The 21,644-nt window shown below is 48.2% G+C and overlaps 1 protein-coding gene across 1 annotated transcript in view; it reads right to left on the bottom strand.

Moving 5' to 3' along the window:
* Positions 1–6,436: 6,436 nt before the first annotated feature.
* The window catches only part of LOC121554587 (protein phosphatase 1K, mitochondrial), a 19,380-nt gene continuing 4,172 nt past the window's right edge, over positions 6,437–21,644 (bottom strand). Inside the window, exons 5-8 of the mRNA XM_045211755.1 lie at positions 12,661–12,826; positions 9,371–9,515; positions 8,528–8,662; positions 6,437–6,903 (exon numbers count right to left, since the gene is read on the bottom strand). Of these exons, the coding sequence (XP_045067690.1) occupies positions 6,772–6,903; positions 8,528–8,662; positions 9,371–9,515; positions 12,661–12,826 (578 nt within the window). The 3' untranslated portion in view covers positions 6,437–6,771. The remainder of the gene's footprint in view (positions 6,904–8,527; positions 8,663–9,370; positions 9,516–12,660; positions 12,827–21,644) is intronic.

The following is a 21,644-nucleotide window of genomic DNA, read 5'->3' as shown; positions in this document are numbered from 1 at the left end:
CACTACTCTTAAACCATTGGATGCCGTCTACCATAGCGCCCTTCGCTTTATCACAGGTGACAGTTTTAATACTCACCACTGCATCCTGTATTAAAAGGTTGTCTGGTCCTCATTAAAGCCCCCCTAGATCACTTCACTATTCCCTTTTTGTTTACAAAGCCCTACTACACAAGCTTTCCAACTTACCTGACCACGTTGTTGAAATATAAAACCACCTTCACAGGGTTGGTTAGCTCTCGAGGTTCCTCGGGTCTCCGCCGAATTAGGTCAATCCGCTTTTAGTTTTAACGAGCCTCACTGCCGGAACAACGTGCAGAACTCGGTACAATTGGATGTTCTGGTGCTGCTCAGACAGCTTAGGGTGCTGGACCCAGTAGCTGAGGAATGGAACAGTTTTTCTCACATGTTGTGTTTTGTATTGTCTGACATTGTAATTGCTGTGATCAGGGCACCTTTCAGAAATAGACCCTGGTCTCAATGGGTTTTTACCTTAATAAATAAAGAATGCAACATATTAATAAATTCCCTATATAGTGCACTACTTTAGACCAGGGCCCATTGGCATTCTATTCCCTATATAGTGCACTACTTTAGACCAGGGCCCATTGGCATTCTATTCCCTATATAGTGCACTACTTTAGACCAGGGCCCATTGGCATTCTATTCCCTATATAGTCCACTACTTTAGACCAGGGCCCATTGGCATTCTATTCCCTATATAGTGCACTACTTTAGACCAGGGCCCATTGGCATTCTATTCCCTATATAGTGCACTACTTTAGACCAGGACCCATTGGCATTCTATTCCCTCAATTCGTCTCTCTCCCATTGAGCCACTAGAGGGTGCTATCTACAGTATCTCACCACCAGAGAAAGAGAGAGAGAGAGAGAGAGAGAGAGAGAGAGAGAGAGAGAGAGAGAGAGAGAGAGAGAGAGAGAGAGAGAGAGAGAGAGAGAGAGAGAGAGAGAGAGAGAGAGACAGAGAGAGAGAGACAGAGAGAGAGACAGAGAGAGAGAGAGAGAGAGAGAGAGAGAGAAGCAGAGAGAGAGAGAGCAGAGAGAGACAGAGAGAGAGAGAGACAGAGAGAGAGAGAGCAGAGAGAGAGAGCAGAGAGAGAGACAGAGAGAGAGAGAGAGGAGAGAGAGAGAGACAGAGAGAGAGAGAGAGAGAGAGAGACAGAGAGAGAGACAGAGAGAGAGAGACAGAGAGAGAGAGAGAGAGAGAGAGAGAGAGAGAGAGAGAGAGAGAGAGAGACAGAGAGAGAGAGAGAGAGAGAGAGACAGAGAGAGAGAGAGAGCAGAGAGAGAGAGAGAGAGAGACAGAGAGAGAGAGAGACAGAGAGAGAGACAGAGAGAGAGAGAGATAGAGAGAGAGAGAGACAGAGAGAGAGACAGAGAGAGAGACAGAGAGAGAGAGAGATAGAGAGAGAGAGAGACAGAGAGAGAGAGAGAGAGAGAGAGACAGAGAGAGAGAGAGAGAGAGAGAGAGAGAGAGAGAGAGAGAGACAGAGAGAGAGAGAGACAGAGAGAGAGACAGAGAGAGAGAGAGAATGAGAGAGAGAGACAGAGAGAGACAGAGAGAGAGACAGAGAGAGAGAGAGAAAGAGAGAGAGACAGAGAGAGAGACAGAGAGAGAGCAGAGAGAGAGAGAGATAGAGAGAGAGAGAGACAGAGAGAGAGAGACAGAGAGAGAGAGACAGAGACAGAGACAGAGAGAGAGAGATAGAGAGATAGAGAGAGAGAGAGAGAGAGACATTTGTTAACAGTACTGACTGCTCAATAGATTTTGACTGGTTGCAGGTTCATATCAACAAAGAACAAGAATTACAGTATCACAGAGACAAAGGACAAGTTTGTGAGATGCAGGGTACAGTACTGTAAAAATAGGGGTACAAGGAGTAGGAAGAACAAAAAACCAACTTGCAAAGAGCAAAGCAGAGTAGTAATTTCTGATCCATTTTGAGCTACTATGATAGAACATGTTTTCGTTCATCAAAAGACAATGACGTAAAAATATGAAATTTGTTTTGAGATGAAGAACTTCTCCCTGAGAACTGTATGTTTTGAACAATGTGTTTTCTATTTTTCGGTGTGTTGTTTACTGACTGCTTGAGAGTGTTTATCATTTTGATCACTTTGTTTATGATTTGAGAGCGGTGTTTGATTTTGAACACAGGTCAAACTGTTTTGAGGCGAATGTTTCATTTTGCGAGAGGAGTCAGAGGTTTTGTGTTGAGCGTTTTCAGGAAACGGAGCAAGGTTTCAGAAATGGTGTTTTAGCAATTGAGAAAAACTGTCATTACTTACAATCATATAATGAGAAAGCAGAAAGTTCTTAAAGAGATTGAAAGGGAGTTTCCTGCTATTTTAGGAATATTTTAGGAATATTTTAGGAATAGCAGGAATTATTATTCGGATTATGTATACAAATTGTTATACAAATTATACAAAACATTTATAACGCATCTTAAAAAAAACTGAACTTATGAAGAAAGGCACAAAACCGGAGACATTCAAGTCTGTAGACTAACTCAGTTATTGATCACAGTCTGTAGACTAACTCAGTTATTGATCAAAGTCTACTTGCATTGCACAGAAGAACAACTGCAATGTTTCTAGGGCAACTCTCTCTCTCTCTCTCTCTCTCACACACACACACACACACACACACACACAGACACACACACACACACACACACACACACACACACACACACACACACACACACACACACACACACACACACACACACACACACACACACACACACACACACACACACACACACACACACAGACACACACACACACACACACCCACACACACACACACACACACACCCACAGACACACACACACACACACACCCACACACACACCCACACACAGACACACACACACACACACACCCACACACACACACCCACACACAGACACACACACACCCACACACACACACCCACACACAGACACACACACACACACACACACACCCACACACACACACACACACACACACACACACACACACACACACACACACACACACACACACACACACACACACACACACGTCACATAAAGAAGATACCTCTAGTTCAGTCAGGACTCCTCTCCATTTGTGGAGAATCTAATTTTAGTACATGAGAAATCTACCCTGCTCACACACACACACACACACACCCACACCATTCCAGAGCGGTGTAAACTACACTCGGACGTGTTAGGATTCTTTAGGGGTCACATCTCCGTGGGTCACAGGATCTCCTGCGTGATGGAGGTGCATGAACCCATGATATAGAGGTGTCAGGTAGCTAGTGCTGTACACAGCTGTGTATGATTATTATATTGCTAAATACTGCTGCGTTGTTGGAGCTAGAAACAAAACAATGAGCGTGATCAATAAACTTTGATTTGATTTTTCAAAGTGTGTCACGGATTCAGCCGAGGCTGCCCCTCCTCCTTGCTCGGGCAGGCTTCGGCGTTCGTCGTCCCCGGAGTACTAGCTGCTGCCGATCGATGTTTCGGTGTTTGTCTTGTTTGGTCTTTATTGTTTACACCTGTTCCCCATTATGTTGGATTGTATTCCCTCTATTAACCCCTGTCTCTCATTGGTACTTTGTGTGTTATTGTTTGTTGTCATTTCCGGCAGTTCGTGTATGTACGGGTCTTTGTGATTTCCTCCCTGTTTTGGAGGTTTGTTGTTGTGTTCGTTGATTTTACTGTGTTCAGTAAATAACGTTGCCAGCCGCTCTGTGTCCTGCTTTTGACTTCGCTACCGCATACACGTCGCGTGACAAAATGTCTCAGAGTAGGAGTGCTGATCTAACATGAGTTGTACCTTTTTAATCATAATGAACAGGATTATACTGTATAAACAGAGGGGACCTGATCCCAGATCAGCACTCTTACTCTGAGACAATTTGTGAAGACCTGCGTTAGCTCCAACAGTCTTTCTCTCAGTAGGTTAATACAGTCTTGAGTCAGTAGTCATAGTAACAGTCTTTCTCTCAGTAGGTTAATACAGTCTCGAGTCAGTAATCATAGTAACAGTCTTTCTCTCAGTAGGTTAATACAGTCTTGAGTCTGTAGTCATAGTAACAGTCTCTCTCTCAGTAGGTTAATACAGTCTTGATTTAGTAGTCATAGTAACAGTCTTTCTCTCAGTAGGTTAATACAGTCTTGAGTCAGTAGTCATAGCAACAGTCTTTCTCTCAGTAGGTTAATACAGTCTTGAGTCAGTAGTCATAGTAACAGTCTCTCTCTCAGTAGGTTAATACAGTCTTGAGTCAGTAGTCATAGTAACAGTATCTCTCTCAGTAGGTTAATACAGTCTTGAGTCAGTAGTCATAGTAACAGTATCTCTCTCAGTAGGTTAATACAGTCTTGAGTCAGTAGTCATAGTAACACAGTCTTCCTGTGAGAAAGAAGAAAGATCAAATAGTTCATGTTGTGGAACAAACACACACAAACACACACACTCCTTTATTACAAACAGTACCCTCAGTCTCTTTCACACACACACACACACACACACACACACACACACACACACACACACACACACACACACACACACACACACACACACACACACACACACACACACACACACACACACACACACACACACACGTCCTGTAAAGAAGATACCTCTAGTCCTGTCAGGACTCCTCTCCATTTGTGGAGAATCTAATTTTAGTACATGAGAAATCTACCCTGCTCACACACACACACACACACACACACACACACACACACACACACACACACACACACACACACACACACACACTCGCACACACACACACACACACACACACACACACACACACACACACACACGCTCGCACACACACACACACACACACACACACACACCATTCCAGAGCGGTGTAAGCTACACTCTGACGTGTTAGGATTCTTTAGGGGTCACATCTCCGTGGGTCACAGGGTCTCCTGCTTAACACTGTCCATTCTGTCTATACGCACCATGCTATATAACTACTGCTACTTTTATATTCATATACTGTTCATACTGTCTATATATTTGGTATTTTACCAAATAGGGCTATCTTCTGTATACCCCCCCTACCTTGTCACAACACAACTGAATGCCTCAAACACATTAAGAAGGAAAGAAAATCCACAAATTAACTTTGAAGAAGGCACACCTGTTAATTGAAATGCATTCCAGGTGACTACCTCATGAAGCTGGTTGAGAGAATGCCAAGAGTGTGCAAAGCTGTCATCAAGGCAAAGGGTGGCTACTTTGAAGAATCTCAAATATAAAATATATTTTGATTTGTTTAACACTTTTTTGGTTAATACATGATTCCATATGTGTTATTTCATATTTTTGATGTCTTCACTATTATTCTACAATGTAAAAAAAAATAGTACAAATAAAGAAAAACCCTTGAATGAGTAGGTGTGTCCAAACTTTTGACTGGTACTGTATATATTTTTTAAATCAAATAGCAAAATAATCCTTGGTATTACTTACAGAACCACAGAGAAACTACAATAACTTAACAACAAAGACAGAGTAGAATGTTTCTGATACAAGTTGAACCACAATAACCATTTGTAGATTAAAAATATTAGATAGTCAATACATAAAGCAGCATTGAAACCACACCTAACATTTAATTATATACAATATGTACATTAAACATACATGTTCAAAATGTTCGCTTTTGGCTAACACTAGATCCAAATACTTGATTTTTACCAAATAACATTCTGTGCGTCTGTGTATTCTACGTCTGTGTATTCCCTGTCTGTGTATTCCCTGTCTGTGTATCCTACGTCTGTGTATCCTACGTCTGTGTATCCTACGTCTGTGTATCCTAACGTCTGTGTATCCTACGTCTGTGTATCCTACGTCTGTGTATCCTAACGTCTGTGTATCCTACGTCTGTGTATCCTACGTCTGTGTATCCTACGTCTGTGTATCCTACGTCTGTGTATCCTACGTCTGTGTATCCTACGTCTGTGTATCCTAACGTCTGTGTATCCTAACGTCTGTGTATCCTACGTCTGTGTATCCTAACGTCTGTGTATCCTACGTCTGTGTATCCTAACGTCTGTGTATCCTACATCTGTGTATCCTACGTCTGTGTATCCTACGTCTGTGTATCCTAACGTCTGTGTATCCTACGTCTGTGTATCCTACGTCTGTGTATCCTAACGTCTGTGTATCCTAACGTCTGTGTATCCTACGTCTGTGTATCCTAACGTCTGTGTATCCTACGTCTGTGTATCCTAACGTCTGTGTATCCTACGTCTGTGTATCCTACGTCTGTGTATCCTACGTCTGTGTATCCTAACGTCTGTGTATCCTACGTCTGTGTATCCTAACGTCTGTGTATCCCTACGTCTGTATCCTAACGTCTGTGTATCCTAACGTCTGTGTATCCTACGTCTGTGTATCCCTACGTCTGTGTATCCTACGTCTGTGTATCCTACGTCTGTGTATCCTACGTCTGTGTATCCTACGTCTGTGTATCCTAACGTCTGTGTATCCTACGTCTGTGTATCCTACGTCTGTGTATCCTACGTCTGTGTATCCTACGTCTGTGTATCCTACGTCTGTGTATCCTACGTCTGTGTATCCTAACGTCTGTGTATCCTACGTCTGTGTATCCTAACGTCTGTGTATCCTAACGTCTGTGTATCCTAACGTCTGTGTATCCTACGTCTGTGTATCCTAACGTCTGTGTATCCTACGTCTGTGTATTCTACGTCTGTGAGTACAGTATATCTCTCTTAGGACCAGCGCCCACTAGAGGCCAGGTTTCTGCTCATGGAGTAGCCAGCCAGACTGCTCTCTTGTTTACCCCAGGCTCCGAATGGAACCACCACGATCGTACTGTTGTCCTCTGAACCATACTGCAGAGCCTGAAACACACACACACACACACACACACACATATATATATAAACTGAGTGTACAAAACATTAAGAACACCTGCTCTTTCAATGACATAGACTGACCAGGTGAATCCAGGTGAAAGCTGTGATCCCTTATTGATGTCACTTGTTAAATCCACTTCAAATTCAGTGTAGATGAAGTGGAGGAGACAGGTTAAAGAAGGATTTTTAAGCCTTGAGACAATTGAGACATGGATTGAGTGTGTCAAGAACTGCAACGCTGCTGGGTTTTTCCACACTCAACAGTTTCCCGTGTGTATCAAGAATGGTCCACCACCCAAAGGACATCCAAATCAATATTAGGAAGGTGTTCTTAATGTTTTGTACACTGTGTACATGCGTTTAGATTGCTCTGGGATGAAGTTTCCCCTCGGCACAGATCTAGGATCAGATTCCCCTCCCCTAATCCAATCCTTAACCATTAGTTGGGGAAATGCAAAAACTGACCCAAGATCAGAGTCTAGGGGCAACGTCACCTTGTGTGTTACTACTCCTATATCCATTATATACACATTATACACCATCATAATGAATAAACACAGTGTCAAACACAATGGACATGGTCTCTATCGGTCTGTCTGTCTGTCTGTCGGTAGAACCGTTACAGCCTTATTCTAAAATGGATTACATTTCCCTCATCAATCTACACACAATACCCCGTAATGACAAAGCAAAAACATTTACATAAGTATTCAGACCCTTTACTCAGTACTTTGTTGAAGCACCCTTTGGCAGCGATTACAGCCTCGAGTCTTCTTGGGTATGACGCTACAAGCTTGGCACACCTGTATTTGGGGAGTTTCTCCCATTCTTCTCTGCAGATCCTCTCAAGCTCTGTCAGGTTGGATGGGGAGCGTCGCTGCACAGCTATTTTCAGGTCTCTCCGGAGATGTTCGATCAGGTTCAAGTCCGGTTTCTGGCTGGGCCACTCAAGGACATTCAGAGACTTGTCCCGAAGTCACTCCTGCGTTGTCCGCTCAAGGATCTCTATGCACTTTGCTCCGTTCATCTTTCCCTCGATCCTGACTAGTCTCCCAGTTCCTGCCACTGAAAAACATCCCCACAGCATGACGCTGCCACCACCATGCTTCACCGTAGGGATGGTGCCAGGTTTCCTCCAGACGTGACGCTTGGCATTCAGGCCAAAGAGTTCAATCTTGGTTTCATCAAACCAGATAATCTTGTTTCTCATGGTCTGAGAGTCCTTTAGATGTCTTTTGGCAAACTCCAAGCGGGCTGTCATGTGCCTTTTACTGAAGCGTGGTTTCCATCTGGCCACTCTACCATAAAGGCCTGACTGGTGGAGTGCTGCAGAGATGGTTGTCCTTCTGGAAGGTTCTCCCATCTCCACAGAGGAACTCTGGAGCTCTCTCAGAGTGACCATCAGGCTCTTGGTCACCTCCCTGACCAAGGCCCTTCTCCCCTGATTGCTCAATTTGGCCAGGGGGCCAGCTCTAGGAAGAGTCTTGGTGGTTCCAAACTTCTTCCAGTTAAGAATGATGGAGGCCCACCTCCCGAGTAGTGCATCGCTTGAGGCGTCACTACAGACCTGTCTCCTCTCTCTATCGTACTCTCTCACACACACACTAACCTGTTGTGCAATGACGTTTGCGGCCTCTGTGGGGTCATGGCACTGGTTGATGACATCACAGATCTCCTGGTCGTTCATGATGAAGTTGATCCCGTCTGTCGTCAGAGCCAGGAACGTGTCGTGGTGGTGTTGCAACTAAATATATAAAATAATAACGATATTATAATTCTGAGCTTCATGATCATGATTGTCAATGTGATCACCATCGTTACCACCATCACCATCACATCATCATCAACAGCATCATCAACACCATCACCATCATCATCATCACCATCATCACCATCTTGATCATCATCATGATCATCACCATCATCATCATCACCACCATCATCATCATCACCACCATCATCATCATCACCATCATCACCATCATCAACACCATCACCATCATCACCATCATCATAACCATCATCACCATCATCACCATCATCACCATCATCATAACCATCATCACCACCACCACCACCATCATCATCACCATAACCATCATCATAACCATCATCATCATCATAACCATCATCACCACCACCATCATCATCACCATCATCACCATCATCAACACCATAACCATCATCACCACCACCATCATCATCACCATCATCATCACCATAACCATCATCATCATCATAACCATCATCATCACCACCATCATCATCATCATCATCATAACCATCATCATCACCATCATCATCATCATCATCACCATAACCATCATCATCATCATCATCACCACCATCATCACCATTATAATTATCAGAGTTGATGATGTTGAGTTTTTAAACTGAGTGTATGGTATGAAATTAAAATCGGATGTTTATTGATAACCTGTTAATAACTCACATTGATCCGTCGTGTTTCTGGCAGGGCGATGACACCAGTGTCCTTGAGGTGAAAGTCTCCGATGCTGCGTGTCATCGCTAACCGCCCGTTAACGTTAGCCTGACCAAGACTATTCCACGTTACGAACCCTCCACTCAGCTTTATCCTGCAGGGAGGAGAGAGAGGGAGACAGAGGAAAGAAAGAAAGAAAGAAAGAAAGAAAGAAAGAAAGAAAGAAAGAAAGAAAGAAAGAAAGAAAGAAAGAAAGAAAGAAAGAAAGAAAGAAAGAAAGAAAGAAAGAAAGAAAGAAAGAAAGAAAGAAAGAAAGAAAGAAAGAAAGAAAGAGGGAGAGAGAGAGAGAGAGAGAGAGAGAGAGAGAGAGAGAGAGAGAGAGGAGACACAGAGAGAGAGAGAGAGAGGAGACACAGAGAGAGAGAGAGAGGAGACACAGAGAGAGAGACAGAGAGAGATGGGGGGGAGAGAGAGCGAGGGAAAGAGTTAGACACTGATGTTACAAAACCAGACTGCTACGTTTGATCCTGGGTGAGAGAACAGGCATAGGTACAACAGTAAGAACAGCCTTGGCATGAACTTGAATATGTACTTGGTCCAGTTCTAGTCACATACACTGTTCAAAAAAATAAAGGGAACACTTAAACAACACAATGTAACTCCAAGTCAATCACACTTCTGTGAAATCAAACTGTCCACTTAGGAAGCAACACTGATTGACAATACAATTCACATGCTGTTGTACATATGGAATAGACAACAGGTGGAAATTATAGGCAATTAGCAAGACACCCCCAATAAAGGACTGGTTTTGCAGGTGGTGACCACAGACCACTTCTCAGTTCCTATGCTTCCTGGCTGATGTTTTGGTCACTTTTGAATGCTGGCGGTGCTTTCACTCTAGTGGTAGCATGAGACGGAGTCTACAACCCACACAAGTGGCTCAGGTAGTGCAGCTCATCCAGGATGACACATCAATGCGAGCTGTGGCAAGAAGGTTTGCTGTGTCTGTCAGCGTAGTGTCCAGAGCATGGAGGCGCTACCAGGAGACAGGCCAGTACATCAGGAGACGTGGAGGAGGCCGTAGGAGGGCAACAACCCAGCAGCAGGACTGCTACCTCCGCCTTTGTGCAAGGAGGAGCAGGAGGAGCACTGCCAGAGCCCTGCAAAATGACCTCCAGCAGGCCACAAATGTGCATGTGTCTGCTCAAACCGGTCAGAAACAGACTCCATGAGGGTGGTATGAGGGCCCGACGTCCACAGGTGGGGGTTGTGCTTACAGCCCAACACCGTGCAGTACGTTTGGCATTTGCCAGAGAACACCAAGATTGGCAAATTCGCCACTGGCGCCCTGTGCTCTTCACAGATGAAAGCAGGTTCACACTGAGCACATGTGACAGATGTGACAGAGTCTGGAGACGCCGTGGAGAACGTTCTGCTGCCTGCAACATCCTCCAGCATGACCGGTTTGGCGGTGGGTCAGTCATGGTGTGGGGTGGCATTTCTTTGGTGGGCCGCACAGCCCTCCATGTGCTCGCCAGAAGTAGCCTGACTGCCATTAGGTACCAAGATGAGATCCTCAGACCCCTTGTGAGACCATATGCTGGTGCGGTTGGCCCTGGGTTCCTCCTAATGCAAGACAATGCTAGACCTCATGTGGCTGGAGTGTGTCAGCAGTTCCTGCAAGAGGAAGGCATTGATGCTATGGACTGGCCCGCCCGTTCCCCAGACCTGAATCCAATTGAGCACATCTGGAACATATGTCTCGCTCCATCCACCAACGCCACGTTGCACCACAGACTGTCCTCCTCATCAGGAGCATGCCCAGGCGTTGTAGGGAGGTCGTACAGGCACGTGGAGGCCACACACACTACTGAGCCTCATTTTGACTTGTTTTAAGGACATTACATCAAAGTTGGATCAGCCTGTAGTGTGGTTTTCCACTTTAATTTTGAGGGTGACTCCAAATCCAGACCTCCATGGGTTGATAAATTTGATTTCCATTGATCATTTTTTGTGTGATTTTTATTGTCAGCACATTCAACTATGTAAAGAAAAAAGTATTTAATAAGATTATTTCATTCATTCAGATCTAGGATGTGTTATTTTAGTGTTCCCTTTATGTTTTGGAGCAGTGTGTATAGTCTTCACTCGGTCCAGCTCTAGTCACATACATAGTCTGTCTAAATGTTAAATATTGAAATGTTTTACGATACATAGACCCCCCTTAGTCCACCCACCCCCCTTAGTCCTCCCACCCCCCTTAGTCCTCCCACCCCCCCTTAGTCCTCCCACCCCCCTTAGTCCTCCCACCCCCCTTAGTCCTCCCACCCCCCTTAGTCCACCCACCCCCCTTAGTCCACCCACCCCCTTAGTCCTCCCACCCCCCTTAGTCCTCCCACCCCCTTAGTCCTCCCACCCCCCTTAGTCCTCCCACCCCCTTAGTCCTCCCACCCCCCTTAGTCCTCCCACCCCCCTGTGTTCAGAAAGTTTGCATTAGCCAGACCTAAACTATTTCACATTACGAAACCACTGCTGTGTTTGATCGTTAGAGAGAGACCAGGCATACATAACATTCACCACCCCCCAGAACCCCACTTTAAATAAATAATTGGCACACACACCGTCCCCCAACCCCCTCCCCTCCCTCTAGTATGTACTTGGTCCAGCACCTCTGAGCCCAGAGGAAAGTGTTTGTCCTCAGGCCTGGAGGGAAGCCAAAGTCATTCCGCTACCCAATAGTGGTAAAGCGACCTTTACTGGTTCTAACAGCAGACGATGACAGCGGACGATATTGCCACTCCCATTTGCCATATCTTCAATTTAAGCCTCCTAGAGTGTGTGACCTCAGGCCTGGAGGGAAGCAAAAGTCATTCCGCTACCCAAGAGTGGTAAAGCCCCCTTAACTGGCTCAAATAGCCGACCAATCAGCCTGTTGCCAACCCTTAGTAACGTTTTGGAAGAAATTGTGTTTGACCAGATACAATGCTATTTTACAGTAAACTAAATTGACAACAGACTTTCAGCACGCTTATAGGGAAGGATATTCAACAAGCACAGCACTTACACAAATGACTGATGATTGGCTAAGAGAAATTGATGATAAAAAGATTGTGGGGGCTGATTTGTTAGGTATGTACTTGGTCCTTTAGCCCCCCTTTAGCCCCCCAGTTTCAGATATGGCCCCCCAAACCCCAAATCCCTCTGCTTTTCCTGAACCCCCCATGAAAGACCCCACCTATGTCTATGTCTCTCCTTCCACCTCCTTCTACAATAGATGTATACGTTCAGGTGTATACCTCTGTCTCTCGTCCTTCCGGTCTGGGGTGTGGTCAATTGTGAGTTTCTTGGCCCGCCCCTTCCTGCATAGCAACGCTCTGCTGTCTCCCACGCTAGCAACCACCAACTCTACACCGTCTCGTAACACGGCAACCGTCGCCGTGGTCCCCGCAGTCAGGAAGGAAGCTGGGGGCAGAGAGAGAGAGAAAGAGAGAGAGAGAGAGGGTGGACAGAGAGAAAGAGAAAGAGAGAGAGAGAGAGAGAGAGAGAGAGAGAGAGAGAGAGAGAGAGAGGTGTTAGACAGAGGCAGGTGGAGTAGCCTAGTGTCCAATTCACATACAGTACATGAATGCAGGCAGGCCGGCAGGCACGTAGTCACACATTGCATTGGACTGTAATATGCTCTATTGCCAATGTCAACGCAGCAGAAGACTTACACAGCGGTTAAAGCAACAACAACAAAATCCCAAGACTGAAACTTAAGTCGATCTCAGATCGATTGTCTGGGGTCAAGTTAACCTCCCCATTCATGTAAGAAAGTCATGACCATCATGTCATGAGCACTCTCTCTCCCTGGTAGCAACATTAATTGCATTCAATTATCTTCCACTCTGCTCACCTCCCTCTCTCTACTCAGCCTAACTAGCTCCACCTGCCCTGCTCTGCTCTTGTTACCTGGCCAGCTGCACTGCATTTCCCACTCACCATCCTCACCTTGCCTCACTCTGTTCTAATTACTCTGCCAGCTGAACTGCATTTCCCCACTACCTCTCCCCAGTATATCAAGCCCTGGTTTTCAGCCAAGCCCTGTCAGATCGTCTTCAAACCCGGACCAGTAACCTGCCTGTCTGCGCTCTGACTCCTGTTTGTGATACCGATCCTTTCTTGACTGCCTCCTTGTTCTACTGCCCCGTCTATCCCAACCTGCCTTCTGGACCTCGACTACTCTCCGATCTGCAGCCCCTCCGGTAACTCGTTTCTGCCTTCTGTCTCTCACCACGATATTTGCCCAGCCCTGATCTGTACTTCTGCCTGCCATTCATATTGCTGTTGTGTGTGTGTGTTCCCCCAGGTCTCCGACCACCAGATGAGCGTGCCCAGACGTTTCACCACCCTCAGCCCGATACGCCGCTCCATCACTGGGGAACACACACACTAAGCACTTGGACTGGACACCCCCGGACATTTGGGACCCCGGAGCACAGGTACCCACAGGAGGACCCTGAAAGACCCCTGACACCCCTGGGACTCCTCTTCCCGCCTGTAACCTTGAATAAAGAACTCTGAATTTGAACTTGCGCTCTTGGGTCCTCTTCTGTTCGTGACAGAACGATCTGACCATCATGGACCCAGCGCACTCCCTGACCACGATGGAGGAAGAGCCAGAGAGGACTGCCCTACAGCGACTGGAACGCTCTGAGGGAGACATAAATCGGATGGCTGGCGACATCGCTTCCCTTCTCCAGCTATTCAACCAGCAGCAACAACAGTTCCAACTGCAGCAACAACAGCTAGCCCAAGCCCTGCAACTACTCTCAAGCCCGGCTACTCCACCTGCACCCCCCTGGTCCTTTTGTTCCTGTACCACCGATACTCCTTCATCCCTCCGCTGGAGGTCCCAATGCTGCAGGCCCGGCAGTGCTGCCACCAGATCCCCACGCTCCTGAACCAAGGATTGGGAACCCGGAACGTTTTGATGGCAACCAGAAGCAAGTAAGACCATTCTTGAGCAGCTGCCGAATCCAGTTTGCACTACAGCCCAGGACTTTCTCAACAGAGGGAGCCAAGGTGGGGTATGTCATCACACATCTCACCGGTCGAGCTCGGTTGTGGGGGAACGGCGGAATTCGACCGGCAAACCCCAGCCTGTGCCTCCTTCAGTGCCTTTGAGGAGGAGATGTTAAAGGTCTTTGACCTAGGCTCGCCAACAGCCGAAGCGTCACAAGCTCTGCTCACCATCCGTCAGGGCAATCGGACAGTGGCAGACTTCTCCATTGACTTTCGTACCCTGGCCAGTCAAAGCTCGTTTAACCCAGAGGTACTGGTGCAAGCCTTCCTCCATAGCCTGGCGGACTATATCAAGGACGAGCTTGTTTCCCATGACCCGCCCTCAACGCTTGATGCCGCCATTGACCTTGCCGTTCGCATTGACCGCCGTATACAGACCCGGAGGAGGGAGAAGGGCCGTCTCAGTCAACCTGCCATCCGTACTCGGGTCGATACCGCTTCTGTCCAGCCCCTGCCTGTCAAGTCCCATAGCCAACTCAATCAGCCTGAGCCCATGGAGATTGGCCGTGCCTCTCTGACTCCCGAGGAGCGTCGGCGCCGTCTAAGCTCCAACCTTTGCCTCTACTGTGGTGGCGAGAATCACCGTGTCGCTACTTGTCCGGCAAAAGCCGCAGCTCACCAGGTGTAGGGGAGATCCGGGTGAGCTCAACAAGCCTTCAGTCTCCCCCTCCATCCGAAAGACCCTGCTTCATCTCCGCCTTCAGCTTTCTGACAAGACTCATACATTGGCCGCCCTTGTGGATTCCGGAGCCGAAGCAAACATCATGGACCCTGAGCTTGCACAGCAACTGGGCGTGAACCATCATCAACTGACACAACCCATTCCTGCACGAGCCCTGGATGGGCATCATCTTGGCACTGTCACTCATATCTCCGCCCCTGTGACAATCCTGCTGTCAGGAAACCACCAGGAGTCCATCCAGTTTCACCTCCTACACTCACCTGGCCAACCACTCATTCTTGGATACCCGTGGCTCCGTCAGCACAACCCCCACATCGACTGGGAGACAGGAACAGTCCGTGAGTGGGGAAGGAGTTGTCACCAGACCTGTTTAAGGGGGCCACCCTGCCCGTTCACCGGGAAGGATCTAGCGCTACCTCCGACATATCCAATGTTCCGGCCTGTTACCACAGCCTGAAAGAGGTGTTCAACAAATCCAAGGCGACATCTCTACCCCCACACAGACCCTATGACTGCGCGATTGATCTCCTGCCTGGCACAGCACCTCCCAAGGGTCGTCTGTATTCACTGTCAGCCCCGGAAAGAAAGGCCATGGAGGACTACATTAATGACTCTCTTGCCTCCGGGATAATTAGACCGTCGTCTTCCCCCCGCAGGAGCGGATTCTTCTTTGTCGGCAAGAAGGACGGTTCTCTTCGTCCATGCATAGATTACCGGGGTCTGAACGACATCACGGTTAAGAATCGCTACCCACTGCCCTTACTTTCGTCTGCCTTCGAACTGCTGCAGGGAGCCACCTGTATTCACTAAGCTGGACCTTCGCAATGCCTACCATCTGGTGCGGATGAGGGAGGGAGACGAATGGAAGACAGCGTTCAACACACCAACCGGCCACTATGAATATCTCGTCATGCCCTTCGGCCTCACCAATGCCCCAGCAGTTTTTCAAGCCCTAGTGAATGATATCCTCAGGGACATGCTAAATACGTTCGTATTTGTGTACCTTGACGATATTTTAATATTCTCAAAGACTCTGTCAGACACACGCACCACGTCCCGGTTGGTCCTGCGCCGCCTGCTGGAGAACTCTCTTTTCGTGAAGGCAGAGAAGTGCGAGTTCCATGCCAAGACCGTTTCATTCCTGGGGTATGTGGTGACCGAGGGCAGCATTCAGATGGATCTCACGAAGGTGTCGGCTGTCACTTCCTGGCCAGTTCCTGAGTCTCGGAAGAAGTTGCAACAGTTCCTGGGCTTTGCCAACTTTTATAGGAGATTCATCAGAAACTATAGCACAGTGGCTGCACCCCTCACGGCGCTAACCAGCACTAAACAACCGTACCAATGGACATCAGCTGCTGATAAGGCCTTCAATATCCTCAAGACATGTTTCACTTCTGCTCCCATCCTCCAGATGCCAGATGCAGCAAGGCAGTTTGTGGTGGAGGTAGATGCTTCGGACGTGGGAGTGGGTGCAATGCTTTCTCAAAGAGCAGCTGAGGATGGCAAGATGCACCCCCTGTGCCTTCTACTCCCCGTCGGCTAACCCCTGCCGAATGCAACTACGACATTGGGAACCGCGAGCTGTTGGCTGTCAAGCTCGCCCTTGAAGAATGGCGACTGGTTAGAGGGGTCAAAGGAACCATTCGTAGTGTGGACAGACCACAAGAACCTGGAGTATATCCAAACAGCCAGGAGGCTGAACTCCCGTCAACAGCGGTGGTCTCTGTTCTTTACGCGCTTCAATTTCACGCTCTCCCTACCGCCCGGGATCTCGCAACATCAAACCTGATGCTCTTTCCCGGATGTTTCAGAAGGACGAGACCACCGCCATGACAGCTCCCATTCTTCCCAGCCACTTGGTCGTAGCGGCCCTCACCTGGGAGATCGAGAAGCAGGTCATGGAGGCTCTTCGGGACCAGCCAGGTCCAAGCACCAGCGCCCCCAACCGTCTGTTTGTTCCAGCAAATCTCAGGTCACCTGTGATTCAGTGGGGCACGAATCCCGTCTGGCTTGTCATCCCGGCATCACTCGCACCCTTCATCTGGTCCGCCAGCGGTTCTGGTGGCGGTGGATGAGACGGGATGTCCGAGAATTCATCCGAGCTTGTCCCACTTGTAACCGAAACAAGACTCCCAACCAGCCTCCTGCTGGGTTGCTGCAACCCCTACTCATACCCAAGAGGCCCTGGTCCCACGTTTCACTGGACTTTGTTACGGGCCTTCCGCCCTCTGACGGACACACAGTCATCCTTACCATTGTTGACCGCTTTAGTAAGATGACCCACTCGTGCCCCCTTCCCAAACTACCCTCTGCTAAAGAGACCTCCCAGGTGGTCCTGGAACATGTGTTTCGTATCCATGGCCTACCCCAGGATATAGTGTCAGACCGGGGCCCGCAATTCTCAGCAACCTTTTGGAAGGAGTTCTGTCATCTCCTTGGGGCCACCGCCAGCCTATCGTCTGGATTCCACCCGCAGTCAAACGGCCAGACTGAACGCATGAACCAGGAGCTGGAGAAGGCACTGAGGTGTGTGGCTTCCCAAAAATCCCCGGGCCTGGGCTCAACACCTGCTCTGGGTGGAATATGCCCATAATTCACTCACCAGTTCCTCCACCGGCTCTCCCCCTTTCAGTGTGTCTACGGGTATCAACCTCCACTGTTTGCCAGCCAGGAGGCGGATGCCACCTGTCCGTCTGCTCTTGCGTATGCCCGCCGCTGCCGCCGCACTTGGGCCCAGGCTCGCACTGTGCTCCTGAAGTCTGGAACCAGCTACGCCGTCGGTGCCAACCGACGGAGGACCCCAGCACCTACTTACCGGGTTGGTCAGAAGGTCTGGCTGTCTGCCCGGGATCTGCCGCTGCGGGTTGTATCACGAAAGCTGGCCCTCTCGCTTCATTGGTCCTTTTCCTGTGCAGAAAGTCATCAGTCCAACGGCGGTCCGACTTCAGTTGCCCGCTTCCATGCGGGTCCACCCCCCCTTCCACGTCTCCAAGGTCAAGCCGGTCCATGAAAGTCCCCTGGTCCCTGCAGCTCCCGCGCCACCTCCTCCGCGCCTCGTAGATGGCGGTCCTGTCTTCACCGTCCGGCGGCTGCTCCGCTCTAGGCGAAGGGGTAGGGGTCTCCAGTACCTCGTTGATTGGGAGGGATATGGTCCAGAGGAGAGGACCTGGATCCCGGCCAGGAGGATAGTGGACCGGACCCTTATCACTGACTTCCACCGACTACATCCTGATCAGCCTGCAATCCGTAGGGGCCGTCCAAGAGGGGTTCCTAGCCGTCCGGCCCGCCCTGCTCCTGTCTCAGTGCCTGTCCTGTCTCCCGACCGTGACCCTCCAGCTCCTTCTGAGGATGAGGAGATTCACTCGGACCGCTCGGAGGAGTTCTGACCCGCCGCCTGCTCCCCTCCACCCTCCCGGCATGATGTTGTTCTTGGGACTTCTGGGGCCGTCCTTGGAGGGGTCCTGTCATGAGCACTCTCTCTCCCTGGTAGCAACATTAATTGCATTCAATTATCTTCCACTCTGCTCACCTCCCTCTCTCTACTCAGCCTAACTAGCTCCACCTGCCCTGCTCTGCTCTTGTTACCTGGCCAGCTGCACTGCATTTCCCACTCACCATCCTCACCTTGCCTCACTCTGTTCTAATTACTCTGCCAGCTGAACTGCATTTCCCCACTACCTCTCCCAGTATATCAAGCCCTGGTTTTCAGCCAAGCCCTGTCAGATCGTCTTCAAACCCGGACCAGTAACCTGCCTGTCTGCGCTCTGACTCCTGTTTGTGATACCGATCCCTTTCTTGACTGCCTCCCTTGTTCTACTGCCCCGTCTATCCCAACCTGCCTTCTGGACCTCGACTACTCTCCGATCTGCAGCCCCTCCGGTAACTCGTTTCTGCCTTCTGTCTCTCACCACGATATTTGCCCAGCCCTGATCTGTACTTCTGCCTGCCATTCATATTGCTGTTGTGTGTGTGTTCCCCCAGGTCTCCGACCACCAGATGAGCGTGCCCAGACGTTTCACCACCCTCAGCCCGATACGCCGCTCCATCACTGGGGAACACACACACTAAGCACTTGGACTGGACACCCCCGGACATTTGGTGACCCCCGGAGCACAGGTACCCACAGGAGGACCCTGAAAGACCCCTGACACCCCTGGGACTCCTCTTCCCGCCTGTAACCTTGAATAAAGAACTCTGAATTTGAACTTGCGCTCTTGGGTCCTCTTCTGTTCGTGACACATCATGCTTTTAGGGAAAGAGGATCATTTTGTACATGTATTAAACTGCGAGTTTGACCAATTCCTGTCCCCTTGCTTAGTGGGTCCCGGGTCCTCCCAGGGATAACTTTTATGTAGAAGGACTGAGAAGCTCAGTTCTGGTGACTTTTTAAAAAGGACCAAAATGAATGAGAATAAAATGATGCTGACACCATCTAAAATCTAATTTCCACCTCCAGAAATGAGCCCAATAACGTTTAAATGTTTAAATGATTTACTGGAATACTGGACCATATGCCCTATGGTGTATTATCAGATGGTTCTATTAACAATAAGCATTATAACCTGCAGGCCAACTGATGCAGCATTATAACCTGCAGGCCAACTGATGCAGCATTATAACCTGCAGGCCAACTGATGCAGCATTATAACCTGCAGGCCAACTGATGCAGCATTATAACCTGCTGGCCAACTGATGCAGCATTATAACCTGCTGGCCAACTGATGCAGCATTATAACCTGCTTTCCAACTGATGCAGCATTATAACCTGCTGGCCAACTGATGCAGCATTATAACCTGTTGGCCAACTGATGCAGCATTATAACCTGCAGGCCAACTGATGCAGCATTATAACCTGCTGGCCAACTGATGCAGCATTATAACCTGCTGGCCAACTGATGCAGCATTATAACCTGCTGGCCAACTGATGCAGCATTATAACCTGCTGGCCAACTGATGCAGCATTATAACCTGCTGGCCAACTGATGCAGCATTATAACCTGCTGGCCAACTGATGCAGCATTATAACCTGCTGGCCAACTGATGCAGCATTATAACCTGCTGGCCAACTGATGCAGCATTATAACCTGCTGGCCAACTGATGCAGCATTATAACCTGTTGGCCAACTGATGCAGCATTATAACCTGCAGGCCAACTGATGCAGCATTATAACCTGCTGGCCAACTGATGCAGCATTATAACCTGCTGGCCAACTGATGCAGCATTATAACCTGCTGGCCAACTGATGCAGCATTATAACCTGCTGGCCAACTGATGCAGCATTATAACCTGCTGGCCAACTGATGCAGCATTATAACCTGCAGGCCAACTGATGCAGCATTATAACCTGCAGGCCAACTGATGCAGCATTATAACCTGCAGGCCAACTGATGCAGCATTATAACCTGCAGGCCAACTGATGCAGCATTATAACCTGCAGGCCAACTGATGCAGCATTATAACCTGCTGGCCAACTGATGCAGCATTATAACCTGCAGGCCAACTGATGCAGCATTATAACCTGCAGGCCAACTGATGCAGCATTATAACCTGCAGGCCAACTGATGCAGCATTATAACCTGCAGGCCAACTGATGCAGCATTATAACCTGCAGGCCAACTGATGCAGCATTATAACCTGCAGGCCAACTGATGCAGCATTATAACCTGCAGGCCAACTGATGCAGCATTATAACCTGCAGGCCAACTGATGCAGCATTATAACCTGCAGGCCAACTGATGCAGCATTATAACCTGTTGGCCAACTGATGCAGCATTATAACCTGCAGGCCAACTGATGCAGCATTATAACCTGTTGGCCAACTGATGCAGCATTATAACCTGCAGGCCAACTGATGCAGCATTATAACCTGCTGGCCAACTGATGCAGCATTATAACCTGCAGGCCAACTGATGCAGCATTGTGGCTAGAAAAGGTACATATGCTGAAGCATGGGGTTGGTCCATCTGCATTCATATAAATATGAATATATACATTATTATTCATTATTATTCACTCCAAAAATGTGATTACAATATATGTCATTGCCCCTTTAAGAGCTCTGTTGCGCAGCTGAGCCTAAAGCACGCTTAAAACGGCATCTGGAAAACGATGCCACACACACAATGGAGTAGAGAAATAAATGTGGTAGCAATGGAAAACTGGGAAAAAAATGGGGAAACTGGGAAAAAAATGGGGAAACTGGGAAAACTGGGAAAAAACTGGGGGGAAACTGGGGAAACTGGGAAAACTGGGGAAAAACTGGGGAAACTGGGGGAAAACTGGGGAAACTGGGAAAACTGGGAAAACTGGAAAAACTGGGAAAACTGGAAAAACTGGGAAAGAGGCTAACATTGTTTTCTAAATACATTTGCCAAAACTTATTTCAAAAGTATTTTACCGCGATTGCATTGAGAATTGTTATGCATTGACTGCTTGTCAGAATACATCAGCTGAGGGGAGGACGGCTCATTATAAAGGAAGGGAGTGAATGGAAACCCCCTGTTTGATGGAAAGTAGGTTGTATTTTATGCTAG

The sequence above is a fragment of the Coregonus clupeaformis genome, chromosome 39, assembly GCF_020615455.1.
Source record: "Coregonus clupeaformis isolate EN_2021a chromosome 39, ASM2061545v1, whole genome shotgun sequence".
NCBI classification, from domain to species: domain Eukaryota; kingdom Metazoa; phylum Chordata; class Actinopteri; order Salmoniformes; family Salmonidae; genus Coregonus; species Coregonus clupeaformis.
Note: the sequence above shows the minus strand (reverse complement) of the source record. Positions and strands in the feature narration are given on the sequence as shown.